The 25,106-nt window shown below is 51.6% G+C and overlaps 1 protein-coding gene across 1 annotated transcript in view; it reads left to right on the top strand.

Annotated features, from left to right (window-relative positions):
• Nucleotides 1-15,088, top strand: part of LRFN2 (leucine rich repeat and fibronectin type III domain containing 2) — a 40,694-nt gene extending 25,606 nt beyond the window's left edge. Inside the window, exon 2 of the mRNA XM_045071223.1 lies at nt 10,962-15,088. Coding sequence (XP_044927158.1) covers nt 10,962-11,940 — 979 coding nt within the window. The 3' untranslated portion in view covers nt 11,941-15,088. The remainder of the gene's footprint in view (nt 1-10,961) is intronic.
• The last annotated feature ends 10,018 nt before the right edge of the window (nt 15,089-25,106 follow it).

Here is a 25,106-nt window from a genome sequence, read left to right as displayed (position 1 = left end):
CTTGAGGTTGTGCAGAGCTGGATGGACTTCCTGACCTGTCCCTGACCCGTGGGAGTGCAGTGCTGAAGCCAGAAGAGCCTGTTTCAGAGGGACTCACACCCATCTCAAGTGGCCTTCCTGAGGTCTGTGTTTGGAGATGGCAGGGGAGGGGGGACAGACCAGCAGACATCTGGGAGTCGCCAGACAAGCACTTGGACCGGAGGGTAGGCTGGGCCAGTGAGGGCACCACGACAGACCACCAGGTCTCAGATGGCTGCCCCTGGGTGGGGCTAAGTGCTTGCCCCCCAGTCGGAACTGAGTCTAACCTCACGCCTACTGGGTTCATCGCTCTGCCTGCCTTGGGACCAGATGACATCCTTGATCACCAGCTAGCATATGTTGAGTGTTCACCAGGGACCCAGCACTGTTCACAAAACAGGTGCTGACTCATTTAGTCCTCCTCATGATCCTGTGAGGGAGGCCCTGTCTTCTGTCCCCCTTTCCAGGGAGGTTGAGTGGCTTACCCAAGGTCACACAGCCAGTAAGTGATGGTGCTGGTTTTGAACCCTGATGACCCAGGACCAGCACTCTCACCCTGTCCTCCTGGCTCATCCTCTCCATGAGGGAGCACCGTGGAGCAGAGCAAAACTCCCACACTGGCATGGCAGTACTAGCCAAACACGGGGCCTGGAGATTTTCTGCCCCCTCGCTGGGCAGCTGGATGTGCCATGCTTCCTGAGTCAGGGAGCAAAGGAACGGTCTCCCCGGGTCGGAACCTCACCTATTCCCGGGTAAGCCCTCACTCTGGGGAGGTGAATGCTGAGGTAGCCTGCAGGGGCTTGCCTCACTTTGGCCTGATTTCCAGACATCTCTGCAATCACTCATCCAGGGTTTAACTAATGCAGTCACCACGTGTCTTCTGAAAAAGACTCTTAGAGTCCCGTGGAAGCTGGCAGACACATGTCACTGCAGTGAGTGTCCCAGGCACCAGGCTGGCCCAGCCAGGACCCAGGCACAGCCAGGTCTCCCACTCTCCAGCTGGTGTGAGGTTTGCCAGCCACAAATCCTGAGGCCTGCGTTTCCACCCTAAGAGATCTGTTTCTTTTGGTTCGGCATTGCCAGCTCCCTTACATAATAGCTACTCAGGAGGAGCTTATTCTGTGCCAGATACTGACCTAGGTTCTTTGTGAATCATGACTCATGTAAACCTTGTAATAACCCTATAAGCCCCCATTCTACAGCAATCGGGTACTTTTAGGCCACTGAGGCACAGGCAGATTAAGAGATTGCCTGTGGTATACTCTTACAGCTGGGAAGCGGTGGGGCCAGCATTTGAACCCCCAGACTGGCACTGGGGTCTGCTCACCACCCTGGCACTCTGCTGCCTCTGCACCTTCTCTTTCTTTCTAGCGGAAGGTATTCCTGGGAGGCGTGACGTTTATCTCTGGGATTGGATTTATCAGGGACTTTTCTTAATAGAGACTTATGCAATGGAAGTGTAACTAATAGACGGGCAGTGGAAAGGCAGGAATGAGGATTTAGAAACAGAAAACCAGAGGGCTGCCCAGAGCCTCCAATTGCCAAGGCAGACAGAGCACTCCAGGGGCATGTGAGCTTGAGCCAGGCCCAGGGGAACCCCAAAAGACCCCACTGAATCTGAGATTTGAGGAGCCAGAAGAAGCTGGAAGGACCGAAAGGAAGGGATGAAGCTGCCTAAAGTCACTGAGAGAACTTGTGGGATAAAGAGAACTCAGAGGCCTTATGGAAACCTCTAGGAGTGGTCGAGTTGGTTGGTGTTCCCTGGCCTGGCCCCATCCGTTTGGGGTGCTGGGGCTCACACAGGAAAGGGCCTACCTCCTTCTGGAGTGCTCAGGATGACCTAGGAGAGCACCGTCTGATGGAGCTCTGGGATGGGTTGGAGGATACTCGGCGGCCACCCTATCCCGTGTGGTAGCCTCCAGCCACATGTGACTAGCGTGACTGGGGAGCTGAATGTTTAGTTTGATTCCATTTTAATTAATTTGAAGTTAAATTTAAATAGCCACATGTAGCTACTGTGTTCAGTGGCGCAAATATAGAACATGCATTTCCTTCACCTGCCCAACAAATGTTTTTAAGGGCCTCCTTTACACCAAGTGTTGTTCTCAAGGCTGGGGAAATATCAGCGAACAAAACAGGCAAAAAACCCTGATCCCCAGACGGAGAGCTGAGATTGACTCTACTGCAAGGAGAGAAAGATCATTAAAGTAAGCAAAGTAAATAAGCAAATGATAGCATCTTTCAGGCAATAACCATGGAATGGGGGGAAAGTAGAGCAGAGTAAGGGACATGGGAGAGTAAGAAGTAAGGAGCCAAGAGAGAGATGAGAGATGAGAGGAAGCCCACCATGTTAAATAGGAGGTCAGAGGAGGTAACATTGGAGCAGAATTGAAGGAGGCAAAGTAGTGAGCGTAGGGACATCTGGATGAAGAACACTGAGGTTAGGGCAACCACCAGTGCAAAGGTCCTGAGGCAGGAGCACCCTTGGCAGGTTGAGAACTGGCAGGGAAGACAGATGCTGGTGCAGAGTAATCTGGGTAAGGAGGAAGAGAGGAAATAAGAGAGGTGAGGTACAGATCACATGGAGCCTGTGGGCCATGCGAGGACTTTGACAAGTGAGACAGGCCTCACTGGGGTCGTAGAGCAAAGGAAGGACCTTATCTGACTGGCTTTTAAAAAGTTCCTCTGGCTACTGGGGCAGGAGAGGCAGAGGGAAGGAGAGCAAGAGGGTTTACCCAGAGGCCAGTTCAACAAGGTCTCTGATTCCCACTGGTCTGCTCTCCTGAAGCTGTGAAATGGAGAATGAGGGGCTTTGCTTCAATAATCTTGAATATGGCTTCTTTACTTGCTGATGGGGTGAAGTAACTGTCAAGAAGACAGAGGACCTCTGGAAACCCAGGGGAACCTATGTTCTCAGGAGAGGCAAAGGCAGAAAGGCAGAGACAGAGCCTGGTCCCTGGCCCCTGGCCCTGGTCAGAAGTTGATAAGAGGTTTCTGATTCTTCAAGCCCTCACTCAGTCATGCCAGCTCCATGCTAATTCCATTCAAAAGAACAGCCGTGTGTCTTTCCCTATTATCACTCAGGGCCATGTGTTTAGGGAAGGCCAGCATCTGGCACGAGACATCAGAAGAGGGAGTCTCACGGCTTGTACTAATAATTCCAGTATTTCTAACTATTCTCTGATCCCTAGACCAGAAACAACAAATACAGGACACAGGTTCTTCCAGACCCATAACACTCTTTCCTACTGAATTTGAACACAGCCTCAGAACCCTTCTCAACCCTGGTGCCCAGCAAATACTCTGAGTCGTAACCCAACTCAACATATTTACAAGCCTTCCAGAACCTGGCTCATGGCGACTACTTTGGTGACCTCATCTTCTACCATTCTTCCTTCTCGTCACTCTATTTGATCATACCAGCTTCCTCACTCTTCCTGCCTCAGGGCCTTTGTACTGGCAGTTCCATCTGTGAGGAAACTGCCTGCAAATATCCACGTGGCTCCCTCATCATCTTCAGACCTCGCTTGAGCTTCAGGAAGCAGCCAGACAACACTGATGGCTCACTGAAATCCTGTCTCTAATTCTAATTAGCTATGCAACCTCGGGGCACTTCAGTTACTCCCTCTAAAATGGGAGCCTAATTATGAAAAGTACTTTTGAGGGTTATGGCGAGCATTGATGGAGATGTTGTGAGAGTGCTGGATTCAAATCTTGTCTAGGCACAAATGTTCTAGTAGATATTGGGCAAAACACTTCTCCGAGCTTCAATTTATTTATCCGTAAAATGAGGATCATCATAGTATATCTCCCTCACAGGGTTGCCATTAGGATTACATTAGTTTAATACGTGTAGCATACTCAGAAGACTGCTCGACATATGGTAAGTGTTCAGGAAATATCAGCTGTCATTATAGTAATACATGATTTCATTTATTTATTTATTTGGATTGTTATCAGCCTGACAAGACCTGCTTGCTGCTAAAATCTGACTCTTCTCAGTTCCATTCCAGGTGATTCAGTAGAGGCCGGATCATGCTCAGGGGCCTGGCAGGCCTGGGTTGCAACACCAGCTCAGCCACCATCCAGTCCCCTGCCCTTGAGCAGGTGACCCATATGCCTGAGCCTCAGTCTCTTCATCTCTGGTGCGGGGATAATTATTCCCACTTACACAGGCAGTGCACAGAATCAAAGAGAGCATGCTGGTCCAGTGCCCAGCACACGGGAAGGACTCAATACGTTGTGTGCCAGAGAGAAGCAGCTTGTGCAGGGAAGCAAACAGGCCCCTCTGGGGGCTTGTGGCAGGAGAGAGAGGCTGAGGATCCAGGGCCACTCACTATGGTTTAAGGAGGCTCTTTCCTGTGCCCTGAGATCCCACAGCCATCCAGAGAGGTTGGCAGGCTGGTGGTTCTGAGAAGAGCTAGTAATGAGGATGCAGAGCCAGGGAAGTGGAGTGGGGCAGCTTGACCTGGCTTCTCCAGGCGAGTGCAGGGGCCCGGCTGGCAGCCATGGTGCACCATGGACGGGAGGCAGCAGAGGTGGGGTTAGTCAGGATGTCTTCTTTACTAGATACGCAGGCACCTCTGGCTTTTGCCACCTCCTCAGGTCTCTCTATCAACTGTGTGGTCCAAACAGGTCGCCATACCCCGTGTCTGGCTGCAGGAGGGAGGGAGAACGTGGGGCTGGCAGTGCCTCTCTTTTAAGGCCTGGCCCAGGTATGGCCCACATTCCATTTGCCAGAACGTATCACCTATCTACAAGGGAGGGGGGTGAATGTAGTCGGGAGTGAGCCCAGGGAGGGGGACGTGGACTCTGGTAGTCAGTTCCCAGGCTTTGCCCTGAGGCCCTGAGCAGAGACTCAGGGTCTCTCCTGTTCCCATTCTCTGATGCCCCGATACCTTTAGTGGTAGCTATTAGGAAGGATTGGGCCTGGCCTGCAAGTGTCTCTGGGACAGGGCACATGGGATTCTCCTCAGAAGAAGCAGGGGACACATAAGAGGGTCTGGGAGGGTTGAGGCTCAGCATAAGTGGAACAGAGCAGTGACTAACACTGGGGGGAACCGGGCCCCTCTGAACACCATCTGTGTGAAGCACTGCCACCTCCCCCCCCCCCCACACACACACCTTCACGCCCAGGCTCACATGCCCCAGATACGTATCTACATGTACACCCATAAAGGTGGTCAGGAGGCCAAGTGGTGAGCCTCAGGCATATAGAAAAATGCCTCTCCGGAAAGATCTCCTGGGGACCAGCCAGTGTCTGGGAGTCACCATTAGCCAGTCATCATATTTAAAGAAGATTCTCTCCCATTTGTATAGGCTTTAACATTTAACAAAGCACTCTTTCATTCACTCAACCGTAAAGTAAATATTTACTCAGTGGTAACTCTGGGCCAGATACCATGATTGGCAGTGGAGATACGGAATGAATAAGACAAGGCCACTGTCCTCAAGGGAGTCGGTGGCAGCTCATGAACCAAGAAGGGCTCTAAGGCAGGCAGGACGAGGGTGGGGGCAGCTCCCTGTGGGGTCAGTGGAGTCAGACATGACCTTGGGGTTAGGCCCCAAAGGACACAGTCACCCGGTGGAGAAAGAGACAGGAGGCTTCCAGGAACAGGGGCTGCTGGAGGCAAAGGGTTCGGGTGGCTTATATAGAAGTGGGGAGAGACTCAGAGAAGGTGACCAAGTGCTTCCTGAAGCTGGAGTTTCATGAGGAAGGGCCAAGATGTGCTGCTGCTGATGTGAAGCCAGGAGAGTCTTTTCCTGAAATGCCAGGGGGGAAATGAAAACAGGTAGAACATTATCGTCCTGGGAAGACTACCTCCCACGCCACTCAGGACTCAGTCAGGAAACATAAAAATCCGCTCTAGATCTAAGAGGGAATTCAGTGCAGGGGTTGGGCTACACAGGGGATGGAATCGCTGGGGCTTCAGCCAGGGGTAGGGAGGCATCGCAGAGATGAGCAACAGCGGGAAGCCATAGCCCCCCACCCCACCCCACCCAGAGGTGGGGAGCACAGGAGATGACAGGACCAGAACCAAAGATCCAAATCTATCTGGCAGGAACCAGAATCCCAGGAGCTGAGATTACAGAGGGGCCCCGGGAGCTGATAGAAAACCACCACAAGAAGCAGAAAAAGAGGAAGAATTATCTGGCTTCTGCCCCACCTCTGGCCCTCCAGCCTTCTTCCAGGCCCCCATTGGCCAACTCTTCCTGGAAGCCAGAGGCTAAGGAGCCTGGGAACAGGCAAGGGAGACTGGGAAATGTAGTTCCTTGGCACACGGAGAGGGGACAGGTGAAAGGGAAGGCAGACAAGTGAGGAAATAGTCGGGTAACCAGTACGCTCCCGATTCCTTCCCAAACCTCCAGCATCAGCTGTAGACATCAGCTGTAGATTTGTCTGATAGGATTACGCTGAATGAACGAATGCCCAATGAATATTAATAGGGGAAAAAGAAAAACAGCTCAGAAGCAGCCACTTACGTTTGTTTTGTTTTTCCTGGGTAAGTGCTTGGGGTTGCAGCTTTAAATTGTGCTTTAGAGCACGTGAGCTTAATTAAATTTAACATGTTGGAGCAACTGAACTTAAAATAGCAACTCGTGTTTTCTGCTAGCGGAGATGTCGCCGTTGTATGTGATAGGAAGAAACCTATCAGGATTTCAGGATGTCTTTCCCGAGGAGGGCTGTGACCAATGCTTGTGCTAGATATGGCCCGTTGCCTCTCCAGATCCACTCCTCTGTGCTGCTGTGTACCCTGGAAGGCTGACCAGTGTGCCCCCAGGAATCCCGGCTTTCAGTGGGGTTCAGCCATGGAGAGCAACAGCAGAAGATTCGGAAGAGTTCGGAAGAGAGTGAAGTCAGGGTCTGGTGACTTCCCCTGGTATACTCAGGGCTAGACTGGGGAACAGCTTGGCTGCTACAACCCTGGGTGATGGCGTGTTCCCTCATGGTCCACCATCCCTGAATCTACCCTTCTGTAACAAGGTCCTTTGTAAGTGAAGGCTTTAATTTCCCCTCTGTCAGTACACCTTCCACCACGAATGGGCCCAGCTGTTTCCGAAGTGTTTTCCTAAAGACTATGGGCAAAGTCAGAGGGTGCGTGGGTGCAGGGACAAGAATGCAATGGGCGACCTGGTTTGGGAGCTTGGACTGTCTCCTGTAGGTCACAGTCAGCCCTTGAGTGTTTCCGTGTGGCAAGGGGCGCGGCCAGAGTTGTTTCAGATGGTGCGCTCTGGGGTTGGTTGTGCTGAACATGGACATGAAGGGAGCACAGGAAGAGACAGGGAGGCCTGTTTGGAGGCTGCTGTACTCATCGACACCAAAAATGGCCAGGCCTAAGCAAAACTGTGAGTATGGAGATGGAAGGCAGCCAGAAGTGCAGAAGGTCGAACGTGGGACATGGGTAGGAGCGAAGAGGGGACCTGCGCTCTCCAGATCTAGCCTGGAGGGTCAGCGGTTGTTCTGGGGGCCGTGAATGGGTAGACAGGCCCACACAGGCCGAGTTGACTTTAGATAGAGTCCATTTCACACTACTTTCTCATGCAGGTTGTGTTTTTGGTTGCCTGGGGCAGGAAGCAGCCTTGCTTATGGCTGGAAGTGTGGGCTCTGAATCCCCGAGGATCCAGATCTGGTCTCGGCTCCCCCCCTCCCGAGGGAAAGTGAAACTGCTTAGCTTCCTCCTTCCCTAAATAGGAATGATGTTAATGACTTCCTTCAGGGGGAGCCAGGGGGGTTAAGTGAGATAATGTACACAAACTTCCAGGCACAAGATGAGGGCTCGGTGAACGCTGGTTGTTACTGTTCTTGCCAAAGGTGGACTTGACTGCCAAGGCTGTCTGGAGCCAGCTGGCTCTGGCTCACGTACGTACACACATACACACACATACACACCCAGGATCCCGGAGCTGTTTCCCTGCTCTTAATCCTGGGAAGCGGGCCCTTTCCTCTGGCCATGTTTCTGACGCACCGGTTACAGTGGGAAGCTTTTCCCAGCCTGCTCCTCTCATCCTGGCGCTAAGGATCAGCCTGCCCTATTGCACCCTGTCGGCAGCGCACCCACTGTGGCTTGATCCTATTCTGAGCTGCCCTTACTTGGGAAGCAAGGGGGGAGAGAGGCCAGGCAGGGTCCCACACAGAGTCATCCTAAGGCCTCAAGAAAACAGGACAGTGTCTGAGAGGCAGGATAGCACTGTGGTCCCCTGAGGCCCCGACTGCCTAGTTCAGATCCCAGCTCTGCCGAGTACTATCTGGGTGTTCCTGGGCAGCCAGCTTCACCTTTCTGTGCCTCTGGTTCTTGTCTATAAAATGAAGATGACCGTTGCTATTGGGAGTATTAATCCCCTTAAAGACCTCGGAAGGGTGCCTGGCCCACAGGAAGCCCTCATTTGACCTTCACCCCTCTTCTATATTTTTAATTAGTGGTAGTGGTGGTGTGTGCTTTCCAGGAGAAGACAGCTAAACACAGATAGGAGTTCCGGGCTCAAGATCCATTCCCTAGGATTGGTGCAAAGGTTAAGTGCAACACGAGATGTGAAAACCCCATCACATCACAGGTGTTCCATAAGCAAGCTGGCCCATCCCCTCCTCAGATGGGTGTGCTCTGACATTGCACATGCCCCAGCGAGGTGCTGGGAGGCAGAGGTTTGGGCTCAAATCCCAGCTGTGTAGGTTTGTTTCCTCCCTCTGCCTCCCCGCCTGCAGAGTAAGGATCATGGTAGGGGCTGCCTCAGAGAGTCGCTGTAGGACCAAATGAGCTGACAGCCACAGGGCCCTGAAAAGGGCGCCTGGCACACAAGTGACCCTCAGGGTTTGCTCCTCCTGTCGTCACTGTTCTGGGTGCAGATAGCTCCTGCCACTCCGACTTCTGTCATCAGCTCCAAGGGGGAATGAAGTAGGCTCTGCCCAGTGGATGGCCCTGCAGGCCAGAGAGCCTGCTGGTGGAGACATGTGAGCTGCAGTGGGCTCTGAGCCCTGCTCCAGGGAAGGGGCAGGTGACAGGCTACAGGCTGGGGCAAGCTTTTCAGTGAGATGAGGAAACATGCCCTGTGTTTGTCACATGTAAGGAGCAAACCCAGACTATGGGCCTGGAAACCAGTGTTAAAGGCCAGTGGCCCCTCTTAGCAGTCCCAGCTGTGTGATTTTAGGCAAATCACTTAACCTCTCTGAATCTTGGCCATTCCTCTTTTGTGCCATGAGAGGACTAGTCCCTATCTTCTCAGGATTGCCACGATGCCCGGGTGAAAGAGATAGACCTAAGGGGCTGGCCCATAGGCCCTTGTGGACCGACCCCTCCCCACACTGTACCCGCCCCAGCCTCACCACCCCACCTCCCCACCTCTTATAGCTATGGGCTGGGGGTGGGGTTGGCGACAAAGTTTCCTCCACTGTGGCTTCCCCATCTGCAGAGCAGGCTGGGAACGTGAGGAGGGAGGCAACAGCCTCTCGTGCTGTGCACTGACGGGATGTCAATAGATGCCTGTCAGCTCGATCCTGAGCGAGGAGTTCCTGGGTGGAAGTTTCCAGGCTCCGGTATTTCATATTTGAGATCTCAATTAAGCTGCATGGCTCTGGGTTTTCGGGGCTGATGGGTGGCGATAGAGCCCTTGAGTAGTCGGGGATTGGAGAATGGAGGGGCAGTGGGAGGGGCGCAGAGGGCCGTGGTCCCTTTAGGACATGGTGACTATCTCTGCAGGAGTGTTTATGGGGTGACATGGGCATTGTCTCTGGAGATATCACAGGCAGGATACGTGGATAGGGCCTTAGAGATCAGGGATTGTGCCCAGGCTTCCTGAGGGTCCCAGCAAGAGAGGCCCAGGACAGTAGACAGTAGACAGTCTCCAGTTTGGGAGACTGAGGCCCCACCATACCTTCCCCTAAGGTGTAGGTAGGGACCAGTTGATGCCGCCCCAAGCAGAGACTCTCTTTCCCCAGGCCTCTCTGGATGAGGTTGGCCTGCTATGCCCGAGAGGGAAGAATCATCACTTCCCTCTAGGAAGCAGAACCGCCTTCCTGTCTTCAAATTGCCTGTCCGCTTCCCTTCCTTGCCTCCAGCTGTCTTCTTCTTAGACCCCGCCAACCCGGTTTGCAGCAACAAACGTTCTCCTGCCAGGCCTGAGAAAACCATTTGCAGAGGAGGATGGCGTGGGCTCCGAGAGCAGGGCCTTGACTGTGACTCCCCAGGGCACAGGCCCAGGGAAGGGCTCAAGCGATATCCACAAATCTCCAGGACGCAACAGGGGTGGATGGGATCTGGGGTATCTGGAGTGGGGGCCCTGGCAGGCCCGGCTCCCACCACCTCCCAGAGTCTGAGGGAGAGAGTTCGGGACTCACGCTGGGGTCCCTTTGTTCAGACTGGGCTTCTGCAGGCTTTAACCTCTCTGCCTCTCCGTGTCTCTCCCTCTGCCCCTCCTGTGGTCCCTCCTCTGTCTCTGCCTGAGGCCCTCCCTTCTTCTCTGTACCTCCTTCTTCTGACCTGCTCTCCACTCCCGCCTCCTCGTTCCCTTCATCTTCACACTCCTGGCGTCTGTGTTTCTGCCTCTTCTGGGCCCTTGGGCACCTGGTCTGCGTGTGCAACTCTCACTGACGCTTCCATCCCTGAATCTGTCTCTTGCTGCCCTTTTTACTCCCACCTGTCCTTCTCTGACTTCTTACCTGGGTCCCTCTCCTCCTCTCTCTGGGACAACTTCACCACTTCCCATGCCCTGTTCCTGTCCCCTGCCTTCCCTTTGTGCCTTTGCTTCCTCCTCCTATCCCCCACCCCCACCCATCTCCTTGGCTCCTTTTCCTATCTCTTGGCTCATCTCTCTCTCTCCTGCTCCACCTCATTCCCTCTGTGTCCCTGTGTCTGTCTCCCTACCGCCAACCCCTCCTGTCTCTGTCACTCTCTTTCTTTCTGTCTCTGCCGATCCTCCCTGTCTTTCCCCTCTGTGTCCACCCACTCCAGGATGATCCCAGCCTCCAACAAGGCCTTCGTGGTCAACAACCTGGTGTCAGGAACCGGCTACGACCTCTGTGTGCTGGCCATGTGGGACGACACAGCCACGACCCTCACGGCCACCAACATCGTGGGCTGCGCCCAGTTCTTCACCAAGGCTGACTACCCACAGTGCCAGTCGGTGCACAGCCAAATCCTGGGTGGCACAATGATCCTGGTCATCGGTGGCATCATCGTGGCTACACTACTGGTCTTCATCGTTATCCTCATGGTGCGGTACAATGTCTGCAACCAGGAGGCCCCGGGCAAGCTGGCAGCCGCTGCTGTCAGCAATGTGCACTCACAAACCAACGGAGCCCCGCCACCTGCTCTGGCTGGCACGCCCGGTGGGGCCCCCACCCAGGGTCCACCCAAGGTGGTGGTACGCAATGAACTTGTGCAGTTCAGTGCCAGCCTGGCCCGGGGCAGCGACTCCTCTTCCTCCAGCTCCCTGGGCAGCGGGGAAGCTGCAGGGCTGGGACGGGGCCCCTGGAGGCTTCCACCCCCTGCCCCCCGCCCCAAGCCTAACCTTGACCGCCTGATGGGGGCCTTCGCCTCCCTGGACCTCAAGAGTCAGAGAAAGGAGGAGCTGCTGGACTCCAGGACTCCAGGCGGGAGAGGGTCTGGGACATCGGCCAGGGGCCACCACTCGGACCGAGAGCCACTGCTGGGGCCGCCTGCAGCCCGGGCCAGGAGCCTGCTCCCCTTGCCCCTGGAGGGCAAGACCAAGCGCAGCCATTCCTTCGACATGGGGGACTTTGCTGCTGCAGCTGCGGCAGCTGGAGGGGTCGCCCCCGGTGGCTACAGCCCACCTCGGAGGGTCTCGAACATCTGGACAAAGCGCAGCCTCTCTGTCAATGGCATGCTCTTGCCCTTTGAGGAGAGTGACCTGGTGGGGGCCCGGGGGACTTTTGGCAGCTCCGAGTGGGTGATGGAGAGCACGGTGTAGGCCTGGGGGGGCCTTCTCCCGCTCACCCTTGCAGAGTGGATGAAGGGGAAAGAATCTGTACTGGCAAGTCTTTGTGGAGTTTCCATGGTGATGTTTACATCTAGGGACAGTTTCATCTCCCTGTCAACGCCCCCCCCCAACCCACACCACCTTCTAGCCTGTCCCCCACCACCCAGCTGGGGTGTGCTCAGGGAAAGCGGATTCGATCGCTAAAATGTCAGACTGAGCCCTGAGTGTTTGGAAAGGCAGACTCCCTCCTTTCTGATCACGAATGTAGTGTGTAAGCAAGCGGCTTTGGATTGCTTATGGTTTTTATTTCTTAATTTATTTTTCCCACTTCCCAGACTCCTCCTCTTCATTCACACAGATCATGGAGAATTTACTTTTCATGTGAGGGTGCATTTCCAGCAGACCTGGTAGTGGGAGATTTTTGTCTTTTGACAAGAGAAGGGAAAGGGTCTGACTCCACACTTGTTTGGAGGGAAGACTGTGGCATCTTCTGCCCAGACTCCTGCTTCCCAACTGTCCACATGCTTGGGGGAGATGGACAACCACCCCCATATTTGATCCAGCTCCCTCTGCTCAGTTATCATGACCCACACCCATGACAGCAGGCTAAGCCAGAAGGGTAACTTCCAGAACTTCTTATGTGTAGGAAAGAGAGAAGGGTTTTATGAGCCATGAGGGTATAAAGGACATAAACTTCTGGAGTTGCTGTAAGATTTTTACCTCTTTTGGGGGGGAAGCTGGAACCAAAACTCCCCATGAGCTTATGGCGTGTCAAGAAGGCTTCTCTTGAGGAAAGCAAAGTGGAGTGGCAAAAGGAGCACTGGACTTGGAGTCCAAAGCTCTCAGTTTGGGTTCCAGAGCCACCACTGAGTAACCAGCTGAACACCTTGGGCAAGACCCTTTTCTTTTTGGACCTCAGTCTCTTAACTCCCAAACTACTGGATTGTACCCAGTCTTTGATGCCCCTCAAGTTCTAAGGACTAATGAAATCTTCCGTGACTCTAGATGTAATGGCTTCCAGATCAGCAGCATGAGCAGCACAAGCTGGTAGAGCATCCCTATTTTTCCTACTTGACACAGAGGGAGAATTCTAGAGGTTTGGGAGGGCGAAATCGGAATCTGTGGTAGAGTTTTGAAGTTTGAAGAGGTGTTTGTAATCATCTCATCCTTAACCCTCTCTCCCTCCCCCACCCACCTCAGAGTATACAGGACTTGCCCAAGGTCACACAGTGAGTTAGTGACTAAGTCAGTGCAGGTACCAAGGCCACCTCCTAGGATGCTGTTTGGAATCCATTATGCTGTCTTCACCCTGGCTCAGGCATTTCTGTGTCTAAAGTCCATCCTTTGTTTGTTCCTGAGGAAGGTGGCCCACGGTGGGACATAGGGGACAACTTTCCTGGATGCCAGCTTTGAGGAAGATCCATCCATCCATGGAAATGACAGAGGGTGATGGGCAGGTGCACCCAGGTTTCTTTCTACCACGGGATGAACCCCCACACCCCAGACCATGTCAAGAGGGGGCAGAGGACATGTAGCCAGGGAGTAACTATTCTAGAAGCATCTGGAGGACTTTCTCCTACATCTCTGTCTCTCCTGGTCTCCGTCTCTTCCAGATCTCTCCTCACTGCCAACATACTACCTCTCCCTCGGTCTCCCCAAACCATTCCCTGCTCTTCTGAGTCTCTGCCATTGATCTAGCTTCTCTCCTGTTCTTCTCCCTCCTTCCACTTGCCAACCACACTGCATACAATGTCTAGGTGAGTCTCCTTCTGCTGAAGGGTTCTGATGGGCTCAGACCTGGCACTGAGCTGGCAGCCTCCAGTCCCACTTGGAACACACAAGAAGCTGGTGGGGAACTGTCTATGCAGATTGCCTTCTGGCTTCAGGCCAGGAGCCTCCAAATCCCTTATCTTTGTCCTCCTCTCTTCTACCCCTCCTGCCTTCTCTCACCTTCCCTCCACTCTCCTCTCTTCATTCTTGTTCTTTCGGTTGACCCTCTGCCTTCCCCAGTCCCTTTCTGGTCCTGATGGTCATTAGTAGCCCAGGACAGTCGCTTCCTGAGACACATTAGTTTTCTAGGCCAGTCCTGGGGCCAGAGCATAGGCCTTCCCCAGTCACGGTGGCAACTACGGAATTAGGTGACTTGAACAGAGATCTCTCTCTCCCTCCCTCTTTCCCTGCCCAAGTTTCTCTTCTCTCCTTTTCCTCCCTGAACTTCTCTTGTTCAGTATTTCTAAATGTAGCCATTTAAGAAGTGACCCGGGATACCACCTTTCTTTTTGCTTTTGGGTTTGGACACCCAGAAGGTAATGGTGGACACCGGAAGGGGAAGAACCGACCATATATTTCAGTCAGTGGCCCCGAGCTCTGTCATGACATGATATGTACTTGCACTTGTGTTTGTCATGTTTCTGACTCGGAGTTTTGGAAAGCAGCATCCATGTGGTCAGAATATAAATGCCAACTTTCTTTGCTAAAAAAGAAATGTACAGTAAAATGTACAGTTTAAAAAACAAAACCAACCACACTCCTTGGGAGAGAGAAAAAAAGAACATTCTCCTATCTGTGAATGTCTGCTGTTCATTTCTCTGGAAACTGCGGTTTTCTGAAGGTGGCTTTGAAGTGGCATTTTCTCTTGCACCTGTGTTTGTTACTGCCCAGTGGGAGCCTGCTTCCTGCCAAGTTCATATATAAGATGGGAATCGTCTGAAATAAGAGAGAATGGGGTCGTCCTTCTGAAATAAAGAACAGTAGAGGGATCTGGAGGGAAGCTCCAGGCGAAGAAGGAATCGTCCATCCTCAGCCCTGCCTGTCCCACCTGGTATCTCAGACCTGCCCTGCTTCCTTTTTCCTGTATTGTGGCCACCACCACACTTAACCACTAGGGGCGCACGGACACCTCCCTCCCATCTTGGTTGAGCCTTGGATGACAGTTTTTCAAAAAGATTATTTCATGGGGATACTTGGGACAGCAAACCAAAGCATAAACCCAAGGCATAGAAACGAATAAATTTCTCTAGAAACAGCTTCCCAACCCTAGCTACATCTAGTGGCTAGATTAGCACTGTCCAACTGGAATAAAGTGTGACCCACATGGTCATTTTAAATTTTCCAGTGGCTGCATTAAATCAAGTATGAAGAAACGGGTGGAATTAATTTTAATAATATATTTTATCTGATCCAATATATACAAAAGAGTATTATTTTAATGTGTGATTACTATAAAATTGTTAATAAGAACTTTAAGTTTGGGGTAGGGAGGGGGAGTTTTATTGCCTCCTTAAGTTTTGGAAATCGAGTGTGTGCTCTCAATCCAGACTAGCTATGTTGAAAGTGCTTGAGAGTCACATGTGGCCATTACTGGTCACTGTATGGGACAGAGCAACTCTAGACAGAGAGTGATTGACTTGCCAGCACACCCTGTGGAAGGGGAAGGAGGCTGACAGTTACTGAGCACCTACAGTTTCCAGGTCCTGCGCTGCTATTAATTAGACATTTCTCACTGCAGCCTCTCAAAGTAGATATTCTCATGCTGATTTCACAGACGAAGAGCCTGAGGCCCAAGAGAACTTAAGTAACTAGCCCAAGGTCACGCAATAAGTCTGGCCACAGAGCCTCAGCTCTTTCCATAACATCACCCCCTATTCTTTCTTCCTCCCTTCACCCCACTATGGATTGTATTTTAGACTGGTGGAAGTCCTCAGATTTATAGCCCGATCTGGAAGCTCTTGGTTTGGCCTGAAGGTCTGGTAAAATTCTCAAGTGTTGACTCCAGGTAAAGGCCCCTTGGTTGAGTGGTTTCCTCTGACCTAACACCGGCCTTTCTGGCCCTTCTTGGCCTGTGTAACACATTCCCTCCCCTGACAGGAAAGACTTCCCCAGGCTTCAGAAGGTCCTGTTCAGACCACCCTTGTGATCAGCCCTTCTCCTGGCCTGGAGACTTCTAGAAGATCCCTTGCTTAATAGCCTTTCACGCCCAGCCTCATCTGGTCCCCCGTGCCCTGAAAGCCTGCAACTTCATCCCTGTAGGATAGAAAGCCTCACGCCAGCTCCCTCCAATGACCAACCCCATCTTCCCACCACTTCCTGTCCCTAAACTCTCGTCCCTATCAGGAGAAGCATTCGCCCACCCAGATCCTCTCTCCCGATTGAGAGAAGCTTCCGTTCTCTGCTCTTTTGCAGAGAAGAGGTAGCTGATACACTCTGAGCCCAACCAAATTATTAAGCTTCCTGACAAATACTCCAGCGCCCTTTCCCCAAATTCTTGATAATGAGATTCCTCAGTTTCTCCTCAAAGGAGATGCTTTTCATTTTGCCATCATAACACTGCTGAAAGTCCAAAAGAATTTATGCACATTTTTTAAGGGATATAATTTCCAGGTGGTTAAAAGGAAGGTCATTGTTTCAGGCTTCCCCCCTCCCAAGAGAAGTAGTACCTTTTTCTCCCCAGGTATCTAGGGTACTGATTTTCTGAAGCACAGCCTGGGTATTTGCGTGTCTTCTATTTTCTGTTCTCTGTGTGTCTGCAGTGAGGGTTTCAGGGCTTGAGCCAGCGAGGCGGGACTTCCTCTGTTCTTACAGCCACTGCCGTCTCTGCAAACTGCTGCTGCTGAAATCGACACACTTACTCAAAAGACAAGATTTGGCAGTCAGCAGTCAAATCCCTACCACACAGTTTTAAATAGCACACCTAAATTCTCAAACCCAGCCACTCCCGTGATGCAGTTGGCAGCAGGAAACTTGTTGTGACAAGGCTTCTCCCAGGTAAATACCTTAGGTTTCTACCTTTGCAGAATAGAATTGGACCCACCCAGGTTGCTCTCCCAACATCTACATGGAACACTGCTGCCTTTACAGTTTAAAGATAACTTTTTTTTTTTTTTTTTTTTTTTTGCTTTCAGGCTTTAAACCCAAGATCTTCGTTTCTGATCTTTCACGATCTCATTTAAAGTCTCCCACATCACAGCCAGTCAGTGTTTACTACAGGGCTCAGGATTTCCCTTCCCTACAGTCTCTAGCAGAGGGAATTGCTATGCTCTCCAATAGACCGAAGAGGGGAGCTGGCCCTTGCATCTCAAGCTATTCTGTGATGCCCATCATAGCCACATAGCATCTTCTGATGGACCCAGTCATCTTGCCGGTGTCCTCGTTTTGGATTCTTGGCATCTTCCTTCAGCTCACTGACTCCAAGCGAATGGGCCCAGACTACAGGCTCTTGCCTGGTTATTTTCCTCTTCTTGTTGGGGTCCTTGAGATTCTAGCTCTTTTAGCCAACAGCCGGTGAATGAGAGCCACTATTCTCCCCCAGCATCTTGCACTGGTGTCTGGGGGACTGCGGCAAGGAAGATCTCATTATCTCATCCCTTTCTGAGATGTCAGTGCATCCTGCAGACACCCGCTTGGTTTCTTAGTGATGAGGGGGTGAAACTGGAATTGCACCCATCTCCATGGGATCCCCAAACCCATCTGGTCTGCAGCCAATCAGCCCACTGACCAGCCTCCCACGGCCTCAGGTCGCTCTGTCCAGCTGCCCATCTGCTTAAGTGATGATGAGCACACCCCCTCTTCTTTCACCACCTCCTCTGTACCATGTGTTCATTGGTGCTCCCTGGCCACCCAGCAGCGGCTTGACCAGGGGTGAGTTCGCTTTCCCTTGACACCTCTTATGCTGTATTTGAGGTGTCTCCTGTTCCCCAAACTGTACTTACCTCTGTTAGCTGAACTTCCTGACATGGTTCCCACTTTCTCGCAAAGAAAAAACCACAGAGCCTCACGCCCCCATCACAGACTCGGCACATCCTGACAAGAGGCAGGTATCTCGTTCGCTATTGGAAAAGGAATGTTATGAAGAAGAAGAGAGTGAAGACTTGGGTTATACCTACTAATTCTGAATGTTTCCCTCCTGGGTTCCCTATCACATTCCACCCATTCCTCCGGGGATCTCTCGAGGATACGATTCTGCCTGTCTACCCAGGATGGGCTAGTTGCCTTATTTACCCAGACCAATACGGGGAAAGTTTTATCCCCTCATTAGGTTGACATGAAATTAACATTTTCCAGTGGACATTGAACTTCAAAATTAAATTGCTAATAATAGCTGACATTATTGAGAATTTTCCTATGTGCCACGCGCTATTCTAAGAGCTTGGTGTAATCTCACTTTATTATCAAAACAACACAATGGACTAGGTATTATTAACATTCCCGTTGGGGAAGCTAAGGTAGAGAGGGGTTAAATAACTTGCCCCACATCACACAGTGAGTGAGTGGCAGAGTTGGATAAACATTCAATAAATGGATTTGCACTGAGTTACCTGCAGAGCTGCAAAGGCGAATAGAAACAGTTTGCTGGGTTTCATGTCAAAGGCCTGAATCCTGGTGTGTGAACCTTGAATTTGAGAAGACCCAGCCCAGTAGAAAAAGTGAGAGAGGTGAAGAAATCAGCGCCGTAGGCATTCAACATGCACTTGCTGACCTGCTGTGTGCCCCACACTGTGCCTGGTTTTAAAAAGAAATCAAAATAAAAGTGAAGGACACTGTGCATGCCCTTGAGGGCCTTACATGTTTCCCGGATGGCCAGGGACATGAGCTAGTTTCTGTATCTCTGATTTTGCAAAGATGGGTTCGTTTTTTATTTCAAGATAATGTATAGCTCTGGGGAACCTACTATCCCGGAGGAGATGGCTGGATGGATGGACTGGTCAGGGCCACAAGCCCCAGGTGGCACCTCTGGTTGGAAGAATTCACTAGATTTTAAGTTCCAAAGGAAACTGGCATGGGGACTGATGAGGTTTGTGCCAAACAGGAACCAGGCAGGACTGGAATCCTGCACCTGGGCAAGCAGGGGTAGATGGCGGCAACTAGCTGTCCCAGGAGTTTTTGAGGAGGAGTGGTGGGAAGGAGGAAGGAGAGAGCCAAGGAGTCCTGGAAGAAGGGCAGTTGCAGAGAACTTGGTGTGTGTGGGGGGGTGGTCCCGAGTAACCCAAGGCAAATACAATTGTTCCCATGGGTGAGGGGCCCTTTAGTGGGAAGAGCTGGGTACAGAGTCATCTCTTGGCCCTGCTTTCCTTCCTGGTAAAGTATCAACGGTAAGTATCAGCTTTGGTAAGTATGCCTGAGAAGTACCATGTAGTTCAATAGATCACACATCAGACTGGAAAAGGCAGAGTGATGACAGTCATTATTATTAATGATATGCATCATTGAAAACATTATTATAAATTACAGGGAATTAGTGACAATATTAGGTATCTCAGACTCAGAGAATCTTAGGGCTGCCTGAGCTATCAGGGGCCATCCCCTCTAGCCTCCCTCAATGGGGATTAGAATCTTCTGTTCAATATCCATGAAAACTGTCATTAATCTTATTACAAGCAAGATTGTGCATGATGAATTTCAGAGTTCATCCCAGGCAGGAAGTGGCTCCCCGTACTCCAATCAGATCAAGGCCTGATGGTTATAACACCATATTCCTGGTGGGCCCATGTGGAGCCATCATTTCTGCCTTCACAAGAAATCTAGAGGCCAGACAAAAAACAGCTCTCAGAGTGCTGTGGCCAAAATCATGATGGGAAACTAGGTACAGAGCCAGGACCTTGGCTGAGAAAATCTCCATGGGGGAGGACGCTGCTCCCTTGACAAATCACTGTTGGTCTCCATGACACTGAGAAAAGGAAGGAGGCCAGAAAGGGGCATAAAGCACATGGTAGCCTCTGCAGTCCCTGATGTTCCTTCATGTTGCAAGATCTACAGTCCCAGTAGCAGCAAGGAGGACCTGGAAAATCCCTGAGTGCACCCCTGGGCTCCCTTGCTTATCACTTCCCTCATCCCTGCTCACCCTTTAAGCTCATTCCAGGTCTGGCATAATAACCAAAGTCTAACAGCTGGGCTCTGGAATGACCTAAATGCTGCCACCAATGAGAAAGCAAGTTGTATTTTCCAAGTTCTTATAGAGTTTATGGAGCAGAAGATGGTCTCAAATGAAATCTTCAGACCCCAGAACATGTGTTCCCAACACTCCCAACCCCCATACACCCCCCACTGCCCCCAGCCACTGCAGTGATGGCTGTACTGCTACAGCAAAATACAAGTAAGGCGCACAAGGCAACCAGAAGAAGGAAAGAAAATATCCACATCGTGGAAGGGCAATCAAGCCTGGAAGAGGTGAAAAAGGATATGGGGCCCTGGATAGCTGCAGCATAGGGCTGAAAAGGGTGACTCTGCCAGGAATTCCCCATGGCATAAGGTTCTCTCAGCCCTTCAGTGCCAGGTCAGCTGGAACAGGGTCAGAGACCATGGTCTACTGTTGGTTAAGAAGGGGGGAGGTGAGAGGGATCAGGCAAGAGGTAAGAGGTAGAATCAGAGGAACAATTGGGAAGAGACAGCTGTGTGAATCCAGGGTATAGGTCTAGCCCATCTGCCACCTACATCCAGAAGAGGGCAAGAAAGCAGAGGTCTGCAATGGGGCTCCATCTGGAGCATCCTTGTGGGCCCTCTACATAGTGAAGCCAGGAGACAAGTGGGTCCACCAAGAAACCGAGGTCGTTTTCAGGATTTGGGTGTTTGTACTGTATATGTCTTGAGGCTCTTCTTCTTCCCTGTGGGAAGGCAAAGACTCCTGACCCCATATAAGAAGAGACGCTCATTGGGAAATCATGGCTATGTCTCTACCTGGACATCAAGGTTTAGTAAAGGAGGAAAGGGCTGGCTTTTCCATGAATACTGGAGGCTCTAGGGCATGGCCCCACCATTAAATCCACTTGTCTCTTCTAGGTCTCCATGAAGGCATGATTGGACACCACATGAGTGGAGAGTGACTGAGGGTGATGAGCCCTTGACCTTCCAGATTATTCCAGGGTAAATTTATTGAGGGAGAGCTGTTGCACAGAAGAGTATATGTCTTTCAGAAAGTTTTGTGGAATCTGGGTTGGCCATAAAGCAGCTAGGGAAGGGGACACTTAGGACTCTCCTCTCTTGGTTGTGAGGCAACATGAATAGTAAAGCTCTTTGTTGAGGAGTCCGTTATACAAAGGGCTGTCCAAGCAGGGAAGAGGAACTCATGTGATTTTGTGAACAGTGCAGTAAGCATCTTGCATAGTTCATGTGCTATTACTTATAATCCTACAAGGATTATGACACAAGGGTTAGAGCACCCATTTTACCACTGAGAAAACTGAGACACGAAAAGGATACACAACTTGCTGCAGGTCATATAATTACCCAGGGAAGAGCTGGGTAATTAGTCACCTGATAATTGGAGTTGCCCCAAGTTTACCTAAGAACAGTGAAGGACTCCCCGTGAATCACCTGGAAAGAATCATGTGAGTGATGCGAGTTAAAAACAAAAATATAACATTAAAATTTGGAAGACATGGAGAGATCTATTGAACAAATATTTAATGACTTCTTTGTGCCTGTCCTAGTAGTGCCTGTGAGAGACTGCCCCAAAAGCCTTAAATATCCCGAAAAACTGAGGATTTAACAAGCCCCAAGTCCGTATTTGCTTTTTTGCTTTTGTTTTCTAAAATGTGGGGGTAGGAGGAATAAGCCTGTAGGCCCAACAGGTCAAGTGCACTGCAGACCCTCTCCTTCAAGGGAGCTGAATCTTTTTCCTGTTTTCAGTATCCTCATCTGTAAAATGGCCATGGTATTCCTCTACCTCCAAGGAATCCCTGGTTTGTAAATCACAGACCTCTTTATAGCTACACAAATAACCCATAACATTTGAGAAGTCACCAATTCATGATGATTATCATGGATCAATGATAACATTGTTATAAATTACAGAACACTAATGAGTATTATATGGGTATTAAGCCCAGAGTCTCAGGGCTGGAAAGATCAGAGATCTCCAAATAAACTCACCTCTGCTCATCAATATCCCTGTCAGGTGGTATTATTCTGATTACAATTGATTCTATATTTTTATAAGTTCCCCAAGGTAGAGAATGCATTTACTCATTCCCTATGCTCCAATGAGCTCTATGCTTGAAGACTGTGGCTCCAGCTTTGTACCATTCCTGCTCCTTAGGAGACCCCAGAGTCATTACAGAATATTCCATGGTCCTCACTGGAGTGGAAAAACACAGAGCAAGGGCCCCCAAGGTGGGCAGTCTTAGGGAGATCTGTTCTCTTGCCAAATCAGCTCTGGTCTTCATGGCACACAGGCAAAACAAGAAAGGAAGAGGGGGGCAGGGCACTGGGCAACCTCTGAAGCCCCAGTGAGTGAACGCTTTGTTTTCTGAGAGGACTTTTATTACCAACTGTGAGACCCAGGAAAGCTGCCCACCACCTGCCAGGTGCACAGCACAGGTCCATTGATGGGGTACCTGTACTCTTTGATCAACAACCCTGTCCCACCAGGAATTGCTTCCTTATTAATTCTCCCTTTATCCTTAATCAAGGACCTGGAGAACTAAGTTAAAAAATAGTAACTAATAAAATTCCAGGACCTCAGTATGAATCACTATTTACCCCCTTTTACATCCTTCCCAGTGACCTGACATTCCAATGGAGAAATTTGTTCCTTTGGTTCTTGCCTTATCACAAGGCAGATGCTCAAAGAAAACCCTGTCAGGTGTCTAGCAAACTAACTGGTGTCTGGTCTTTCATAGTGACAAGCATTGTTTAAAGAGGGAGATGGGGAGAGCCAGGGATACCCTTTATTAACAGCCCTCCCTGCCTTCCCTCAGTGTCCCCCTCTGTGGCACGAACACTGTCCACTGGTTTTGGATGGAAAGAAAAGGACTATTCAGTCTTCTGATTCAGGACACCAATCACAAGTCCCAGCAGTCAAGGACACAAAGCCTTTATTAAGTTGGTCTACCCAAGCAACTGAGGTCTGAGGGGCTCAGTCACCTCTGGGTGTCTGGCCAGGCCCCTTGACTCTACAGGTCTCCTCCGTGGAAGGACAGTTCTGAGGAACAAGATAATGCACAGAAGAGGGAGAATATACCCCGGTGAAGAGCCAAGTTTCCATGTTGATGGTAAATGGAAGAGTCTTTGGGTCTGAGCGGAGTTCTGGAACAAAGGGGGGAAAGAGGGGAAGGGACCCACCCTCTGTACTGATACCAAAGCCTACAGTGGGGCTCCTGCTCATGCCCAGCCCTCTCTACTGAGGAGTCCTGTGAGCCCTGACCTTTGAAGGAACCCTGACCCGTGAGGGCTAGGTCTTCTCCTGCTGCCTGAAGGAAGCTCAAACCTCCTCCATGAAGGGAGAGAGAGTACTGGATATCTTGAGGGGGAAGGGGGAGTGTGGCACAGAGAACAAAAGCCCCAGGTCCCACTAGCAGATCCTTTTCCGGAGGATCTTTTACAGACACTTCAGTAAAGTCTGCAAAAGGAGGAGCCAGGCATGGTCCTGCTATGAGGGGACTCCTGAAGGGTGGCTTCCTAGTTCCTAGAAGATGACCACGTGCACGAACAGCCACCATGCTCTTGGTTATGGCTTGACCGACGATCATGGGCAGGGGCCCGTCCTGTGAAAGTAAAAGGACATCAGGAGAAACTCAATACACGGAAAGACCGCAGTGGGGACAAAGCCCACACCGTTAAAACCACAAGTTAAAACCAAAGGCAATCTGTATTCCACTTTTTTTCAAAAGACATCCCCTCATCCCCCTTCTTACCGAGACTCTGACCTCGGCGGTGTTTCCATCCTGTCCTGTTTCAGGTGAGAGGGCACGCTGGCAACGGGGTGGTGTCTTCCCCACGCCACTGCCCCCCGCCCTTCAGCGTAGGAGGGAGACCCTGGCCTTGCAAAGGAGATCTCCTGGCCTCAGGTCTGCGCTTCCGTCCAACCCACGCCCCCTCCCCTCGAGGCGGGAAGGGAGGGGAGACGAAAAGCAGGAGGAGGAACGTCCCGCAAACCCCCACCCCAGCGCCTCAGGCTGGGGGCCGGGCAGGCAGCAGCCCCGCCAGGCTCCTCTGGCTTCTCCAAGTCCTGCGCTGTCCCCCCACCTGCAGGCGGCGACCCCTCGGGAAGGGGGGACAGCATCCTTCCACGGGAGACAGAATACACAGGTAAACGGAAATGCGACGTGGGGGGGGGGGGGGAGCCCGCGGCAAGGGGAGGGGCTCAGCACGGGCTTCCAGCGGCCCCCCCGGCCGGCAGCCAGGCAGCCCGGGGCCGCGTCCCCAGGAGGACAGAGGTGGCCTTGGGGACAAAGGCTGCAACATCTGCAACTAACCTGGGGTAAGCGAGGGGGATCCCAGTTCCCCACCATCTGGGCCTCGGGGAGTTTCCTGCATCCTTAAAGGAGTTCTGATCTTCCTTGGGGGGTGGGGGGGTGCTCCTAAACAGGTCTGTCAGCTACGAAGTCAACTCACAGCCATCTCGAAGATACTAAGCAAGGCGCTGCCGAAAAGTAACCGCCAACGGCTCGCGCTGCTGCCGTTGGCCACGCCCATCTCCCCGCCCCCGCGTCCCTCTTCCAATCAGAGGCCGCGCTCCTCCCCCGGCGCGCCCCCGCCGACCATCCTGAGTCACGATCGCTGACTCCAGAGGGGTCTGCGGGCTTCCGAGGAACGCTGCTCTCGTGAAGGGGGTGACCGGGTGGGAGGGGACGGAGCCCCAGGCACGCCGGAACGGGGGTCCGCCTGGGTCTAGTCTCCGAGGGCAGTGTCCTTTGCTGTATAGTTACCAGGCTGTGTGCTCCCAGAGTCCTCGCTGCCTTTTCATCCTGCCTCGGAGGAAAGCACCATCCAGAAGGCACTTGGCCTGACGTCTCACAAGAGTTAGGGGCAGAGCTGCAATTCCCACCCTCCTAACGTCCATTTCACGCATTTTCCAGCTAACCGAAAACCTCTCATTAAAGAGAAATGCTTGACCAGCCTCACCCAGCTCCTGGGGCCCCAGACCTCTAAAGAAAGCTTGGCCATCCCCCCCCTCCCCCGTTTCCTTTCTCCCGTGCTTCAGGGCCTGGGGAACCGGGTTCTCACTCAGACCCTTAGCAGCAAGTCCAGCCAAGGGGAAAGGGTTGCTGAGCTGATGAGAATGCCCCTGACCGATGAGAGGAGGACAATGCCTTAGAGGCTAGTTGGAGGCGGCTCGGGTGTTAATATTTACTGGGCACTTATTTTGAAAGACTCCCTCCTGGAAAATTCAGAATGCATCATCATATCTGAGCATCCCACATGCCTCTTTCAAAAGTGCACAT

The sequence above is a fragment of the Mustela putorius genome, unplaced genomic scaffold, assembly GCF_011764305.1.
Source record: "Mustela putorius furo isolate JIRA1106 unplaced genomic scaffold, ASM1176430v1.1 tig00003983_pilon_pilon_pilon, whole genome shotgun sequence".
NCBI classification, from domain to species: domain Eukaryota; kingdom Metazoa; phylum Chordata; class Mammalia; order Carnivora; family Mustelidae; genus Mustela; species Mustela putorius.
Note: the sequence above shows the minus strand (reverse complement) of the source record. Positions and strands in the feature narration are given on the sequence as shown.